Source organism: Saccopteryx bilineata, chromosome 8 (genome assembly GCF_036850765.1).
Source record: "Saccopteryx bilineata isolate mSacBil1 chromosome 8, mSacBil1_pri_phased_curated, whole genome shotgun sequence".
In the NCBI taxonomy this organism is placed as follows: domain Eukaryota; kingdom Metazoa; phylum Chordata; class Mammalia; order Chiroptera; family Emballonuridae; genus Saccopteryx; species Saccopteryx bilineata.
The window spans coordinates 68,976,683-68,994,907 of record NC_089497.1 but is presented as its reverse complement, the minus strand read 5'-3'; the positions used below and the strand labels follow the sequence as shown (position 1 = coordinate 68,994,907).

Genomic DNA, 18,225 nt, shown 5'->3' with positions numbered 1-18,225 from the left:
TCAAAAAGTCAGTTAAGTATTTATGTGTGGTTCTTTTTCTGGTCTTTGTATTCTATTCCATTGCTCTAAATAGCTATCCTTTGTTCAATACTGTAGCTTTATAGTAAATCTGGATAACAGAGTTTGAATCCTCTAACTTTGTTCTTTCTGACATTTTTTGGTCCTGTTTTATTTGCTTTTCCATATAAATTTTAAAACCAGCTTGTCAGTTTCTCCAAAAAGTCATGCTAGGATTTTATTGGGATTGTGTTGGATATGTAGATCAATTTGGGGAGAGTTGACATCTTAAGAATATTGAGTCTTCCAATTCATTAACATATTTTCCAATTTACTTAGCTCTGATTTATTTCATTAGTGTTTTGCAGTTGTGGCATATAAATTTATATATGTCTTGTAAGATTTATTTCTAAGTGTTTAATTACTTCAATGCTATTGTATATTTTACTGTTTTCTATTTCAGTTTCTAACTGTTTATTTCTGGAACACAGAAATACAATATATTTTTGTATATTGACCTGTATCAAGTAACCAGTACCTTACTAAGCTTACTTATTAGTACTAATACTTTTTGTAGATTCTTTTGTATTTTTGACATAGACAGTCATATCATGTGCAAATAATAACTTTTATTTCTTCTTTTCCAATTTTATGCCTTTTATTTCTTTTTCTTCCATTATTGCATTGGCCTCCAGTATAGTACTAAATAGTAATAGTGAGACTAGATATCCTTGCCTTGTTACTAATCTTCTGGGGAAAGTTTTTAATTTTATATCACTAAGTATAATGTTAACTGTAGACTTTTTGTATGTAACCCTTATATCATATTTAGAAAGCTCCCTTGTATTTCATGTTTTGCTGAGAATTTTTTCATGAGTTGGTGTTAAATTTTGAAGCCATTTATACTACATTGATTGTTCTTTTCCCACATCCCCACACCTCATACAGTGAAGAAAGACAATAATCTGTTTCATTGTCTTGATTCCTGCCTGCTCTCAGAGAAGCTTGACAAGTGAAATTATTTTGAAATTATAATATGTTTCAAAGGCAGCTTATTTCTGAGGTCATCCCATTCTCCAGGGCAGGAGAGATGAGTCAGCCTTTTCATTCTTTAGGGAACTTCAGTAAGATTACTGATCAGATCCTCTTGAAAATCTCTGATGCTTCCTAATAATGATTACTGATCAGATCCTCTTGAAAATCTCTGATGCTTCCTAATAATGAAGCAAGCTTGAATGAAAACTGTTTTAGATTTCTTAAGTTTTCTTCTAGCTGTGTGTCTTGCTTGTTTTTCTTACTAAGATAGTGTAAAAAGATCTAGTAGGTTGTTAACACAAGAAGGAAAGAGGAAGTAAAATTTATCAAATGTATGCTTGAGATATGTGTATGCTAATAGTCACAACTTTTTATTTTTTATTTTTTTCCAAAGTTAGAAGTGGGGAGGCAGTCAGACAGACTCTCACATGCCCCCAACCAAGATCCACCTGGCATGCCCACCAGGGGGCGATGCTCTACCCATCTGGGGTGTTGCTCCACTGTGGCTGGAGCCATTCTAGCACCTGAGGTGGAGGCCATGGAGTGGAGCCATCCTCAGTGCCTGGGCCAACTTTGGTCCAGTGGAACCTTGGCTGCAGGAGGGGAAGAGAGATAAAGAGGACAGGGGGAAGGGTGGAGAAGTAGGTAGGCACTTCTCCTGTGTGCCCTGGCCGAGAATCAAACCCAGGACCTCCACACACTGGGCCAATGCTCTATCGCTGAGCCAACCGGCCAGGGCCACAACTTTCAAGGGTAATATATTCCCTATTTTACAGTGGAAGGAACTATATGTAGCTCAGAGAGGAAGGGCCAGTATTTGAACTCAAAGTTTGTAGGACTGTCTTTACCTCCAGTTTTCTTGTCTCCATCCTGTTCTATTGTTAGCATTCTGGCTGTGTTGAAACATGGTAAAGTTGACTTTTCTTACCATTGTGTGAGCCATTCACATTTTTAAGTAAAAAAATTTTTTGAAATGAAAATTATAGCTTTTATTAAAAACTTTATTTCATATAAGTTCTACTTTGCTCTCTTAATTTCCTTTGAAACTCTGACCACCGGTTAACTTCCTAGCTAGTGCATAGAAGATAACTGAGGTAAGGGTCTCGGTGACTCTGAAATCAAACTGAGACTGCCAACCAGTTTCACCTGTTGCCATCTACCTCCAAAAGATACTGAATGCATTTGAAGCTTCTTGCCACCTTCATAGTGAGATCCTTCTATCAAGTAGCTTTTTGTTTCACCCTTTTCCAAGATTTATGATAATTGACTTTAACTTCTTCAGTTTCTGACTCCAGCTTAACAGGATACAACATTATAAGCAACATCATAAGTCTTGCTGCTCTTTTTCTGATTGCTGTTTTTACAACTGGAAAATATATATAACCAATAACTCTGACGTAGTAGGTGCCTTCCAACAGGTTTGCACAGACAAGGTGGGAGTTATTGTCCCAGAAATTCCCTGCTTTCCTCTGGAATACTTTTCTTCTTTACAAACAGAAAAAAAGTGAGTCAAAGTTTATTCTTTGCTTCTGATCTCTCCCCCTATTTAGCTTTAGAACTGAAACATAAGTCCACAGAGTAGACCTTGCCAGTCTCTGTGCTTCTCTGTTTTGCTTTCTCTGCCTATTACCCACAGATGAAATACATTGGAGTAACTAATTCAGCTGACAAACTCATTGTTCTATTTTCCCAACAAGTTATTTCAATATAATATAATTTAAATTTATCTTTGATTATTCCTTTATTAAATTTATAGTAACAACAACCTTCATTGATACTGATTAGCATTAGAAGAAATTAACTTGCTATTAATCTTAAAATAATAATTGTTGGTCAACAGGCAACTTGATATAAATTCGACGGAACATAATTGAAGATTTATTAGATTTAAGTTTTGACATTGTTATGTTATCAGCAGGGCTTAGAATTCTTGAGAGCTGATAATAAACTAACACATTATGCACCAGAAACATTCAAGTTGTTATTCCTTTGAAAACGTCAAAAAACAAGAGTATTACACTCATGAGAAAGTTTTTTATAATGTATCACTCGGTGTCTTCTCAGATTTGGATAAGTAAGAGACAATTACATTAGTCAAATATCAGAGTTTTTGTTTTTTTCAGTAAAAGGTAAATATCTGAGAAAGAAGGGGAGTATAAATAAACATATAGGTCTACTCATTCTTTAATTATGACAAATGGAGATCATTAAATGAAATAAACTGATATTAAATAAAAAAACTTGAAATAGTTTTTATTTCTTTGCTTTTAGAGTTGTCTTAGAAAATATTTTGTCTTTAGGGGTAAATTTATAAATAATGTCAGAAGGAAGTATTTACAACTTCCAAGAAATTATTCAATAAATGACATTTTATGCTCACTGTTGTAATTTTCTGTTACCCATTGTACATTGCTTATATATTTTGGATTCCTACTATAAATTGGAGCTTTGGTTTACATGCTGTTTAATGAAATGGAAACACTAGTGTTAGTGCCTTGTTTTTATTTGTCTATTTTTAAAGAATATTAGCTCCCTGTTAGAAATATGTTAGATTGAAATTAATGCTAAAAAGTGAGATTTCAGTTTTGGGTGATAGCAGCATTTCTCAAAAGAATATCTTTTAATTAAATGTACAGATTAAATGAAGAGTAATATATTTTAGAAGTACAGAGAGATGATGAATGATTCTAACATAAATGAATGTTTTGAGGAGACTTTTGCCCATTTTCCAATAATCTTGTTATCCTTTAGTATTAAGTGACTCATTAGTTCAGCCAATATTTAATGTATGCCTACTTTGGGCTAACCACTATTCTTGGTAATAACTATACATTGGTGAGCAAAAAATATATAGTTCCTACATCATGTAGCTTAACAGCTAATAAGACAGCTAGACAGTAATTAAACAATATATCAGATATGTCATTCAAATTGTGATAGGCATATAGGTGCTGCAAGAGGAAAGATAACAATGCTGTGGGAAGAGGAGCAGGAGCGGAATCTATTCAGGATTGCATGTAGAGGGTACCTGTCTGCAGAGGTGACGTTTAAGCTGAGATAGGAGAGACAAGAAGGTATCAGCCGTGGGAAGAAGAGTTCAAGCAAGAAAGAACTATAAGCACAGAGGAACTGAGGAGGGGAGGAACTTGTTCAGGGAACTGAACACAGTGACTAAAGGGAACATGGTGAGGAATGAAGTTGAAGAGGTAGGCAGGGCCAGGTCCTGAATAGCTTATAAGATTCTGTCAAAGAGTCTAGTTTGTACTCTTAAAGTGAAAATGGAAGGCTGTAACACAAGGGATTGATAGTGACTGTGGAAAGTGGATAGACAGCAACATCTCTGTTACCAGCCACATCTTCACCTCTTTGCCAGAACACTGTAACAATCAGAGTCTTAAAGTTCTAGATATTTCTGCACTTTCCTTTGATACAGAAAAGGCTTTTGTCCAAGAGACTGAAGGATGACAATAGTACCAAGAAGGTGTTTCTAGTCCTAACATAGAACAGAAGCTTTGATGGAAGTATGGCCAAAGGACATTTAAAAATTCCATTGTCCAGTTAAATTTGAAAAAATGTTTAACTCTATCTGTAATAAAAGATATAGAGGTGCCCTGGCCGGTTGGCTCAGCGGTAGAGCGTCGGCCTGGCGTGCGGGGGACCCGGGTTCGATTCCCGGCCAGGGCACACAGGAGAAGCGCCCATTTGCTTCTCCACCCCACCCCCTCCTTCCTCTCTGTCTCTCTCTTCCCCTCCCGCAGCCAAGGCTCCATTGGAGCAAAGATGGCCCGGGCGCTGGGGATGGCTCCTTGGCCTCTGCCCCAGGCGCTAGAGTGGCTCTGGTCGCACGCAGCAGAGCGACGCCCGGAGGGGCAGAGCATCGCCCCCTGGTGGGCAGAGCGTTGCCCCTGGTGGGCGTGCCGGGTGGATCCCGGTCGGGCACATGTGGGAGTCTGTCTGACTCTCTCTCCCCATTTCCAGCTTCAGAAAAATACAAAAAAAAAAAAAGATATAGAAGTTAAAACAGCAATATGACGTTAATATTTTTATTATTGAATAACTGGCAACTTTTAAATACATATATATTAAACTGTCATACATTAAAAATGCATATGCATTTATATTGATAAGAATGTGAGGAGTCAGACAATTCCATGCACTGCTAGTGGGAATGAGTATTTGTGCAAGTTCCAATCCCTTATTTAAATCCCTTAGACCAGATATGTTTTAGAATTCAGGGATTTTGTTTGTTTTGTTTTTTAAAAAGGTAATATAGGCGCTTCCATTTCTAAGAGGATGCATTTTGAGTTTCTTGGTGGGGGAAAGTGGACAAAATACTTAAAACAGTGGTTTTTTAAGACATTGGACCTCAAGCAGTGAAGGAGAGTGACTCCTGAGAAACAAACAAATTATGCAAACCCTAGAACTAACCGCAGATTACTGCTGGGAGCGCGTTCCCAAGCCATGGTGCAAGGGGAGGGGACTTCTCAGCCTCTCTGAGTTGAGGAGACAGAGGTGGGAATCCAGGGAAGGCGAGGTGGCTAGAGTTCACTGGACAGAGTATGGGACAGGAGGGAGCGACATACAGGGGGAGCTCTAGACATGTTCTGCAGGCAACTTTGAGTATAAAGTTGAATACTAACCCACTCGTGTGTGAGAGAACTACTCAGGGCCAGAAAAAGAAGCATCCAAAAGGATGAAAGGTAGCAGTGCCCCAGATTCAGAGAGTCAGGAACAATGCTGGCCTGGATACTTGCTAATTCATTGGGCAGCATTGAAAGCACTAAGGTCTTGACTTCAGTCTCAGGGGGAAAGTTAACCCTGGACTAACTGCTGTTCTGATCCCACATACCAAAGCTTAAAAGCAAAACCTAAAAAGATCACATTTCCAAGTACTTTGACCACATTCCAGAACAAGAATATGTTCAAGATTAGAAAAATAGCTAACCCAACAAGGTAAAATCTATGTCTGTCATTAATAAAAAATTATGAGGCATTGCAAGAAAGCAAGAAAATACAAGTCATAAAGAGGAGAAAAAATAAACTATATGACATTCTGGAAAAGGCAAACTGTGGAGACAGTAAAAAGCTCAGTGTTTGCCAGGGGCTAGGAGGAAAGGAGGATGAATAAATTAAAGAGAATTTTTAGGGCAGTGAAAATACTCTGTTTGATACTGTAATGGTGGATATATGTCATTATACATTTGTCCAAGCCCATAAAGTGTATAATGCCAAGAGTGAACCCCAATGTAAACTCTGGACTCTGGGTGGTAATGATGTGTCAATGTAATGTGTCATCACTTGTAATTAATGTAGCACTCTGAAGGGAGATCTTAATAACAGGGGAAGCTGTACATATGTGGGAGCATGAGATATATGTATTATCTCTGTATCTTTCTCTCAGTTTTGCTGTGAACCTAAGACTGCTCTAAAAAAAGTAATCTTTTTTAAAAACCAGTTTATTAAAACTACTATAAATGATATAATTAGTTGAGAAGAACACTAAAACAATTATTATTATATTCCATGTGTTCTAGAAGAGAGAGAAAAGATATAACATGTTAAATAGAGATATAGAAGTTATAAAGACCCAATAGAACATATAAATATTTAAAACCGCAGTGTCTAGATGAAGAACACACAGCATGATGGACATTGCAGAAGAAATGACTAGTGAACTTGACTATATAGCAATTGGAATGATCTGAAATGGAACACAGAGAAAAAAGGACTGAAAAAGAAACTAATAAAGCATTATTGAGCTATGTAACAACTTCAGGTAGCAAACTATGTGTGTAATGGGAGTCCTACAAGAATCAGGGCAAAAATAATACAGAAAAAATATTTGAAGAAATGAAATGCAGAGTTTAAATTCCAGTAATATCAGGGTAGCCTGTATTGGACAGCCCTTCTGTCAACAGCAATTATAAGCTCTAGACTAGTGATTTTCAACCTTTTCATTTCATGGCACACAGAAACTAATTACTAAAATTCTGTGGCACACCAAAAAATACATTTTTGCCCATCTGATAAAAATAGATATAATTTTGGTTCATTCATACTGGGCACCTGTTGTTGGTTGGCCATTGTCATTTTGTTGTTTGACAGTCTAAGGAAAAAGAGGTCAGTGCCCCTGACTAAATAGTCAGGTATTGCATGTTTTAAAAATTCTTGTGGCACAGCAGTGTGACACAACACACTGGGTTTAAATCACTGCTGTAGACAAAATATAAAAGTGCATTAGAGAACACAAACCTTACAGAAGGCATGCAAAGTAGAGGAGCTCAACATTTAACCAGTTTTTCCCTTAGGGCACTTCTCAGTTTGCCTTGGAGTGCTGTACTACTAGGGGAAAAGAGCTTAAGAAAGTAGCATTCTGAGATGAAGAAACAGAGATCAGAGTTCAATAATACCAAAGCAGCTGTAAATTGAGGGAGGGGGCAAATCTCAGGAAGGAGGGAGCTCCAAATCTTTTTATAGGTTTCAAATTTATACCTACATAATAATGCTCCAAGAAACCAGGGAGAAAGTAGCAGCAGAAGGACTAAATATGTGAGCAGAGGTTTGATTTCAGCAGCTGCAGAGTATTGTTCTTAGTGTGTCTTGCCAAACGGGGATTGGAAATACTCCACACATTTTGCACCGAAACTGCAGAAGGACTGTGCTTTAGGACTAAGGGCTGCTCCAACACTAAAGGCAAAAGCAAAATAAATCCTAACAAACCCAAGGCCCAAACTATTATAGGATCAGTGGGAAGAGGGAGTAAAATATAACTTTAAAATCAAGAGAAAAAGCATCAATATAAGCAGAGCTATTGATGAACCACATCAGGGACTTTAAAATAGAAATTAGAAATATGTTAAAGGACTTGAACAAAAAGATCAGCGGAATGATTGAACATATGGGGAAATCTCAGCAGATATGTGGAAATTATAAAGTAAAACAAGTGTAAATTCCAGAACTAAAAAATATCTAAATGAAAAGTTCATTAGATATCAGCAGCATTTTTAACACTGAGACAAACATTATCACTAAATTTGAAGACAGTTCAATAGAAATAATCTTGACTGAGCACAGAGACTAAAAGGATTGAAAATAAGTTAGTAGAGCTTTCTTCACTTATCTTGACCTGTGAAACAGTGTCAAGAAGTCTAGCATACTATATTACTGAAGTTCCAGAAAGCAAAGAGAGAGAGAAGTGGCAATGGAGTGACCTAATAATATCTGGATTTTTCCCACTTTTGGTGAAAAAAAATTAACCTATATGTCCAAAAAGCTTAGCAAATCACTAGCAGAATAAATATAAAGAAAATCATACTCAGATACATCATAGTCAAGCTGATAAAACCCAAGATAAAGAGGAAATCTTTAAAGCAGCCAAAGATAGATAATAATAAGAATGATGGATGACTTCTCACTTTGATAAAATGAGGGAAGCCAGAGGAAAAGAAAATGTCATCTTTGAAATACTAAAAGAAAGGTAATATGGGACATGTATTACATACTATATAACATTCCCAGTGAGGTCTAGAGTAGCCTCCCATAATCAAATGCTTATGTAGGATAAATAAAAACTATAAACAACCCACTTCAGGTCAGGTTTTTCTATCAGGTAGATGACTTTTGGTGCCAAATATTTTTTTATTTTTTAAGCGAGAGAGACAGAGAGAGGGACAGATAGGGACAAACAGGCAGAAAGGGAGAGAGATGAGAAGCATCATCTTCATTGCAGCACTTTAGTTTTTCACTGATTGCTTTCTCATTATGTGCCTTGGGCCAGGGGGCTCCAGCAGAGCAAGTGACCCTTTGCTCAAGCCAGCAACCTTGGGCTCAAGCCAGCGACCATGGAATCATGTCTATAATCCCACACTTAAGCCAGCGACCCCACACTCAAGCAGGTGAACCCGTGCTCAAGCCGGATGAGCCCGTGCTCAAGCCAGATGAGCCTGCACTCAAACCAGCAACCTCGGGGATTTGAACCTGGGTCCTCTGCATCCCAGTCTGACATTTTATCCACTGTGCCACCGCCTGGCCAGGCGGTGCCAAACATTTTTAAAAAGAAATCTCTTTGGTTTCAGAGTTTTTTCATTTCAGAATTATAGGAAAAGGGTTTGTAGATACATCTCACTTATCAGGAGAAAATTTGGCAATATGTATTTTTAAAAGTTTCTACTCTGAGAAGCAGTGATCTATAAGAATCGGTGCGACAGCCTGACTGGTGGTGAAACGGGATAGAGCTTTGACCTGGAACTCTGAGGTCCCAGACTTGAACGCTGACTCCTCCAGCTTGAGCACAGGATCATCAACATGATCCCAGGGTCACTAGCTTGAGCCCAAAAGTCACTGGCTTAAAGCCCAAGGTCGTTGGCCTGAAAAAGGGGTCACTGGTTCAGCTTGACCCCCCCCCCATCAACACATTTGTGAAAAGCAGTCAGTGAACAACTGAAGTGATGCAACTCTGAGTTGATAATTCTCAATTCTCTCTCTCTCAAAGAAAAAACAACAGAAAAGAATCTGTGCAACAGAAATACATGAGGAACATGTGCCAAATATTATAAACAAGGATGTGTACGACAGCATTTTTTAATGGTGAAAAAATTGAAAACAACCTAAATGTTTTAGTGGCCTCTTAGTAGTTAGTTAAATTTGTCATGGTGTATCTATACAATGAGTGAACGCTTCCACAGCCATGAACAATCATGTTGTTTAAGAAGATTGGTGTGTTCAAATATATATTCTCAACACGTAACATGAAAATATAATAAAACGGTATGATTCTAAATGTTAATAATAATTATTGCTAATGTGGTTATGATTTTTACTCTGTTTTGGTCTTTTGTATTTTCTAAATCTCCTATAGTGAACAATGTGGGGTATTTTTGTAGTTGGAAGAATCAAGGCTTTTTAAAAAGAAAAAGAAAAAAACAAGGTGATAAGGTTTTTCCTATTGCTATTAAACTTTAGATCATATTGCTTCTGTAGGTTCGGAATCATTTTATTATCAAAGGTCACCAAAATTCAGCATTATTATTAAGGCCTTAGCTTAATATAGCAACCATATCCCTAGATCTAGGGTCTGCACACCTGGATTAAAAGTGTCTCTTTTAAGCTGTATTGCCTGAGGCATTTCAAGAAGGAATCCCGTTAAATAAAACCTTTCGTGAGCAATACTGAACCATTTCTAATGCCACTTGAAACACCCTGGCTGACTCTCCAGAGAAGAGCTTTCTCAGAGAAATTGTCCAGCACCACATCTAGTTCTTGGCTTGTTTTTAAAAGTCTGTGGATTCTTTTATGAGGTCATTTTTTTCAAGCTTAAGTATCTACTTTGCTTTGAACATCTATTTTCTCCCTTTTCAAAAGGAACATACCAGAGTTAAAATTGGATCACATTTAGCAAGCTATATCATACATCTGGAGTAAATTCCAGAGTATTAATGTGATGGTATGTTAGAGCAAAGACTGTCAAGTCTAATTTTAGCAGACCTGCTAAATCTAAAAGGACAATCTGGACAGCCAGCAGTTTTGATCCCTGAGGTGAGGTATGTTTTCTAAAGTTATTCTGAAAGTCAGAGTGGAAAGTCAAAAAGCCTGCAACATGGTCCTATTCGAATAGCTTGATGCCACAGTGATAGGAAATGTCTTCATCATTTGTACTATAGGCCCTTTGAATTTGTTAGAATAGAAAGAGGCTGAAGAACTTGAGTCCAATTGCATATTCAATAATTATGCCTTTTCTTCATCATTCTAGACAGACAGTATCTAGTTTCGAACTACTTGTAATAATTTTGTTTTTCCTTAAAATTAATAAGTTGATATTCTGATTTTATATATTAGTCTCTATGTACTTAATATTTACTATATAGAATTCACTGCTGAAACTTATGGACTTGGACTTTTTTTGTGGGAAGATTTGATAACAAATTTAATCTTTTATAAATGTAGAGCTATTCATATTTTCTGTTTTGTCTTGGTTCCATTTTTGTAAGTTATTTTCCAAGGAATGTGTCCTTTTCATTTAATTTGCCAAATTTATTGTCATAAAATTGTTCATAATAGTGTCTTATTTTTTAAATGTCTTTAATGTTACATGTAGTTGTTCTCTTTCATTGCTGGTATTGGTAACATATGTATATTCTCTTTTTCTTGATGAATCTAAATAGCAGTTTACTGATTTTGTTAGTATTTCCAAAGAACCAACATTGGCATCCTTGTTAATTTTCTCCATTGTGTTTGTTTGTTTGAGAGGGGGAGGTGGACAGCAAGGGAGAGAGATGAGAAGAATCAAATGGTAGTTGCAACACTTTAGTTGTTCATTGATTGCTTCTCATATGTGCCTTGACCGGCGGCTCCAGCCAAACCAGTGACCCCTTGCTCAAGCCTGTAACCTTGGGCTCAAGCCAGCAACCTGGGGGTCATGTCGATAATCTCATGCTCAAGCCAGCTACCCCACACTCAAACTGGTGAGCCAGTGCTCAAACTGGATTAGCCCATGCTTAAGCCGGCAACCTGGCAATTTTGAACCTGGTCCTCAGTGTCCCAAGTCGATGCTCTATCTACTGTGCCCCCACCAGCCAGGATCTGTTGTTTTTCTTTTATTTCTATTGCATTGATTTTTGTTTATTATTTTCTTCCTTATATTTAGTTTGGTTTTACTTTGATCTTTTTCTGCTTAAATTGTAATCTTAGGGCCTTTGTTTTCAAACTTGCTTATTTTTTTAATATAGCATAAAAATCTATGGATTTTTTTCTAAGAACCATTTTAGATGTAACCTGCAAATTTCTTTTAAGTGCTTTACTGAGGTATAATTGATATAAAATGAATTGTACTTGGAGTGTACAAACTTGACATGTGTATATGTCCGTGAATCTATCACCACACTCAAGATCCTTGACACTATTCGTCACCAACCAAAATTTACTCAGTTCCTCATTATGTTCCCTGTAAACCACTGATGAGCTTTTTGTAGCAGTAAATTAATTAGCATTTTCAAGAATTTTAGATAGATGGGACCACAAGTTTACATACTTTTTTGGTCTGGCTTCTTTCACTCAGCATAATTATTTGAAATTCATTGACATTGTTGTATCAAGATTCCATTCCTACTTATATCATTTTATGGATATACCATAATTAATTATTTCACCTCTTGATAGACATTTGGACTTTTCTAGCTTCTGGCTATTTCAGGTAAAGCTGTTGTAAAGATTTTTGTACTAATCTGTGTATTGAGTGTACTACCTAGGAATGGAATAGCTGACTCATATGAAAACTTATGTTTATCATTTTAAGAAACTGCCAAACTGTTCTCCAAAATAGTTTACCATTTTACCCTTCTACCAGCATTTGAGCATCCCACTTTCTCCACATCCTTGGTCTAGTCAGTCTTTTTAGTTTCGGCAATTCTAATAGGTATGTAGTAATATCTTATTGTATTTCTAATTTGCATTTTGTGAATGACTTATGATGTAGTAGAGCATCTTTTCATGTTTTTATTGGTCATCTGTGTATTTTCTCTGGAAAAATATCTATTCACGTTCTTTGCTGATTTTTTATATTTGAGTTGTTTGTTTTGTTGTTGAGTTTTAGAAGTTCTCTATACATTTTGAATATTAACTCCTTGTCAGATATAACATTTGCAAATATTATTTTTTATTCTGTGAGTTGCCTTTTTATGCTATAATGTCCTTTGGTGCACATACATTTTTAATTTTGATGAACTCAAATTTGTTTTTTATTTTTTATTATTTTTTGTTGTTTTTTGTATTTTTCTAGAGAAGTGGGGGGGGGCAGGCAGACTCCCACATGCGCCTGACCAGGATCCACCTAGCATGCCCACCAGGAAGCAATGCTCGGCCCCTCTGAGGCGTTGCTCCACTGCAAACAGAGCCATTCTAGCACCTGAGGCGGAGGCCATGGAGCTGTCCTCGGCACTCGGGCCAACTTTGCTCCAATGGAGCCTTGGCTGCGGGAGGGGAAGAGAGAGACAGAAAGAAAGTAGGGGGGAAGGGTGGAGAAGCAGATGGCGCTTCTCCTGTGTGCCCTAGCCGGGAATCAAACCCAGGACCTCCACACACACACCGGACTGATGCTCTACCGCTAAGACAACCAGCCAGGGTCTTTTTTAAATTATTGTTGCTTGTGTCTTTGGTGTCATATCCAAGAAATTACAGCTAAATATAACATCATGAAATTTTTCCCCTATTTTTTTATCTAAGAGATTTATAGTTTCAGTTCTTGTATTTAGGTCTTTGATCCCTTTTAGGTCAGTTTTTGTATATGGTGGTAGATAAAGATCCAACTGCATTTTTTTGCATATGGACCTTCAGTTTTGCTGAAAAGACTGTCCTTTCCTCCATTAAATGATCTTGGTACCCTTGTTGAAAATCATTTGATCATATAGGTCAGGGGTCGGGAACCTTAAGGGCTGAGAGAGCTATGAATGCCACATATTTTAAAATGTAATTTTGTGAGAGCCATACAATGACCCATGCACATTACACATTATCTAATAAAAATTTGGTGTTGTCCCAGAGGACAGCTGTGATTGGCCCCAGCCACTCACAACCATGAACATGAGCGGTAGGAAATGAATGGATTGTAACACATGAGAATGTTTTATATTTTTAACATTATTATTTTTTTTATTAAAGATTTGTTTACAAGCCAGATGCAGCCATCAAAAGAGTCACATCTGGCTCGTGAGCCATAGGTTCCCAACCCCTCATATATGTGATGAATCGCACTTGATCATGATATATGACTTAATGTGCTGTTGGATTCAATGTGTTAGTCTCTCTATTCTATTCTGTTTGGTCTTATGTCTGTCTTTATGCCAGTAGTGCTGTTTAATTACTGTAGCTTTGTAGTAAGTTTAGATATTAGGAAGTGATATCTAACCCCCAACTTTGATGTTTGTTTGTTTGTTTCCAAGATTGTTTCTATTTTAGGGTGGACTCTTTTTTCCTCCAGAAATAAAATGCCATTGGGATTTTGATAAGAGATTGCATTGAACCTGTAGATTGCTTTGGAATAATACAGTCTTAACATTATTGTCTTCTAAAACATGAACACAGAATGTTTTCTATTTATCTTTGTTTTCTTTATTTCAGCAACATATTTTAATTTTCAGTGTACAAGTCAAAAGCCCGTTGGAAAAGTTTATTCCTAAGTATTTTATTATTTTTGGTGGTATGGTAAATTGTTTTCTTAATTTCCTTTTTATATTGTTCATTGTTAGTGTATAGAAACAAACTGATTTTTGTGTGTTGGTTTTGTATCTGGCTACTTTGCTTAATTCATTTATTAGTTCTAACAAGTTATTTTTTGAAATCTAAATTTAGAGTTTTCTACGTATAAGATCATGTTATCTGCAAACAGAGATAATTTTACTTTTTCCTTTCAAATTTAAATGACTTTTATTCTTCCTACCTAATTTCTCTGGCTAGGACTTCAAATGCTATGTTAAATAGAGGGGGCAAAAGCAGGCATTCTTGTCTTACTTCTTATCTTAGAGAAAAAGCTTTTAATCTTACACCATTGTGTATGATGTTAGCTTTTTTTCTTTTAATATATAACCTTCATTGTGTTGAGGTAATTTCCTTCTAAACCTAGTTTGTTGATTGTTTTTATCATGAAAAGGTGTTAAATTTTGCCAAATCATTTTTCTGTATCATTTGAGATGATCATGTGCATTTTTTCCTTAATTCTGTTAATATGGTATATTACATTTATTAATTCATGTATGTTGAACCCTCTTTTGCCTCCAGGTATGTATCTCTCTTGATCATGATTTATGATCTTTTTAATGTGCTGTTGTATGTAGTTTTATTGTGTTTTGTAGAGGACTTTTGCATCTGTGTTCATCGCAGATACTGGTCTATAGTTTTCTTTTCTGTAGTGTCCTGTCCAGTTTTGGCATCAGAGTACTGCTGCCCTCCCCAAAACAGTTTACAAGTGTTGCCTCCTCTTCAATTTTTTGAAAGAGTTGGAAAAGTATTGACATTAATTCTTTAAATGTTTGGTAGAATTTACCAGTGAAACTCTCTGGTCCTGGACTTTTCTTTGTTGGGAGGTTTTTTATTACTGATTTAGTTACCTTATTAGTTATTGGCCTATTCAACTCTTGTTTCTTCATCATTCAGTCTTGATAGGTTGTGTGTTTCTAGGTTCTAATTTTTTTTATTTCATTTTTGGTTCTTGGGTTATTTGAAAGTATGTTACTTAGTTCCTAAATATTTGGGAATTTTTCCAGAGATCTTTCTGTAATTGATCTAATTTATTTCTGTTTTGGTCTGAGAACATTCTTTGTATGACTTGAATTTTTTTAAATTTATTGAGACTAGTTTTATTGCCAGAAAATGGTCCAAGTGTACCTGAAAATAATATATATCTACTTTTGTTCAGGGTGGGGGAATGTTCTGTATATGTCTGTCTGATCAAGGTAATTGTGTTGTTTACATCTTCTTTATCTTCTTTTATTTTTAATTGAGATATAATTGGCATGATAGTTTTAGGTATACAACATGGCGGTTTGATTCATTTATATATTTCAGTATGATTATTATAGTAGCCATAGTTAAAACACCATCATGTCACATAATTATTTCTTTTTTTGTGTTGAGAACATTTCGAATCTAGTTTCCTAGCCACTTTGAAGTTTACAATACAGTAGTTTTTACTATAGTCACTATGTTGTGCCTTATATCTCCTGAACTTATTCATTTACTAGTTGAAAGGTTGTACCCTTAAGCAATATCTCCCCAATTCTCCAACCTCCCAGCCCCTGGTAACTATGATTCTACTTTGTTTTTATGAGTTCAGCTTTTCTAGATTCAGCATGTAAGTGATATCATATAGTATTTGCCCTTCTCTGACTTGTCTCACTTAGCATAATGTCTCAAGGTCTGTCCATGTTGTCACAGATAGAATTCCTTTCATTTGTGGCTGAATAATATTCCATTGTATATATGTATATCATATCTTCTTTTTTCTTTTTTTATGGAATTTATTGGGGTGACACTGGTTAACAAAATTATACAGGTTTCAGGTGCCTGATTCTACAACACATCATCTGCACACTGTATTATGTGATCACCCCCCCAAGTCAAGTCTCTGTCCATCACCATTCATTCCCACTATACCTTCCTCCACCTTCCTCTATTCTTCTCCCCCCAGAAATCATCATACTGTTGTCTGTGTCCATGAGTTTTTTCTTTTCTTTTTTTACTCAATCCCTCTACCCTCAACCAACTCCCCTAACCCCTCAAGAGCTGTCATCCTGCTTTCTATGAGTCAGTCTCTATTTTGCTTGTTAGTCTAATTTGTTCATTGGATTCCATATATGAGTGAAATTATATGGTACCTGTCTTTCTGACTGGCTAATTTCACTTAGCATAATGTTCTCTAGGTCCATCCATGCTGTCACAAAGTATAAGATTTTCTTTCTTTTTTTTTTTTTTACAACCAAATATCATATTTTTTATCCAATCTTCCATTGATGAACACTTAGGTTGTTTGCATACTTGACTGAATATAATGTTCTGATCTCTCTTTAGATATATACCCAGGAGTGGGACTGGTAGATCATATGGTATAATATATGGTGGTTTAAATTTTTAATTTTGGGAGAGCCACCATATTGTTTTCATAATAGCTGTACCTAAATTTACATCTCATCAAATATTTCTTTTCTCAACATATTCCCTTTCTCCAGATCCTCACCAACATTTATTATCTCTTGTCTGTTATATAAAAACTGTCCTAAAAAAATAATGATAAATAAAAAAACAAAAACTGTCCTAACACATTTGAAGTGATATCTCATTGTGTATTTGATTTGCATTTCCTTGGTTGAGCATCTTTTCCTATAGCTGTTGGCCTTTTGTATGTCTTTGTAATATATCTGTTTGGATCCTTTGCCTATTTATTAATTGGGTTTATACTTTCTGATTATCTGTCTGCTTGTTTTCTCATTTATTGAGGATGAGGTATGGAAATCTTGGACTATAAAATCTATTTCTCCTAGCAGTGCTATCAGTTTTTGTATTATGTACTTCTAAGCTAAGAGATGCATAGACATTTAGGATTATTATACCCTCCTGATGACTTGAACCTTTTATTATTATGAAATGATAGTCTTTATCCTTGGTCTGAAATCCAATGCTATTATTGTATATCTTTCCAGTCATTTTGCCTTTAATCTATGTGCCTTTATATTTAAAGTATGTTTCTTTCAGGGAGCATGTAGTTGGGTCTCATTCATTTATCTAATGTGACAATCTTTTTTATTCCTTCAAATATTTGAAGATTTCCTGGGCCATCAGTCTTCTCTTCCTTGGGCTAAACATTCCTTTATTATGGTTTGGCTGATACTTTATCTTAATTTTTACTCTATCTAATGATAGAGTTTGATCTATCATTATCAAACTCTTTTGTGCATGTTTTGTTCAAAAGGGATGTTACAGCACAAAAGATAGTTGGCTTTGGCCTCTGTACATAATGCTGACTATTGCATCTTGTATCAGTTGATTAACATTATCAACAGAAATCTGTATCTATTAAGTTCCTCACCATTTGGTTAAAACCAGTCTGGACCATCTGTTCCACTATTCTTACTCTAATTGTATTTTTAGCTTGGCTAACTACTAACCTTTTGATCTCCAGAAAAATTTCAAAGGGAACTAAAAAAAAAATCTATTCATTGTTACTCTTTAAAATGTCTGTTTTATCTTAGTTACACCAATTCTAGTTGAACTATTTTGAGCGTGGGTCAAATAAAACTAGACTATAGCTAAGAGGATATTAAAATGTTTGCCTTTTTTTCTAGGTAAAAATGTCCCCATCCTGTCATCCATCCAAAGGGGATCCTGCTGTTAAGAAAGTAAGTTTTAAAAACAAAAACAACTTCCTCCTGTGTGTTTATTCTCTTATGTTGAACAATTTTCTCAAAATGTGATTTTTAATCATCTTAATGCCATCAAAAGTTCTTTCTGATTGGTTGCTTTAATAATGTACCACCAGGACTCTTTGCCTCTTCCAGAGAAGCCAAACAGGGTTTGGACTAGGGTCTTACTGTTTTTCTAGACTTTTCATCCTCTCTAGCAGGTACACATCCTGGTATCAGTGAGTGATAGCAAATGAAATATAGTCTGAGGAAGAAAGCTGTGTAGATAACTGATAGCTATGCCTCAAGA

The 18,225-nt window shown here is 35.9% G+C and overlaps 1 protein-coding gene across 1 annotated transcript in view; it reads left to right on the top strand.

Moving 5' to 3' along the window:
- VPS8 (VPS8 subunit of CORVET complex) overlaps nt 1-18,225 on the top strand; it is a 405,986-nt gene that overhangs the window by 325,436 nt on the left and 62,325 nt on the right. Inside the window, exon 45 of the mRNA XM_066240876.1 lies at nt 17,859-17,912. Coding sequence (XP_066096973.1) covers nt 17,859-17,912 — 54 coding nt within the window. The remainder of the gene's footprint in view (nt 1-17,858; nt 17,913-18,225) is intronic.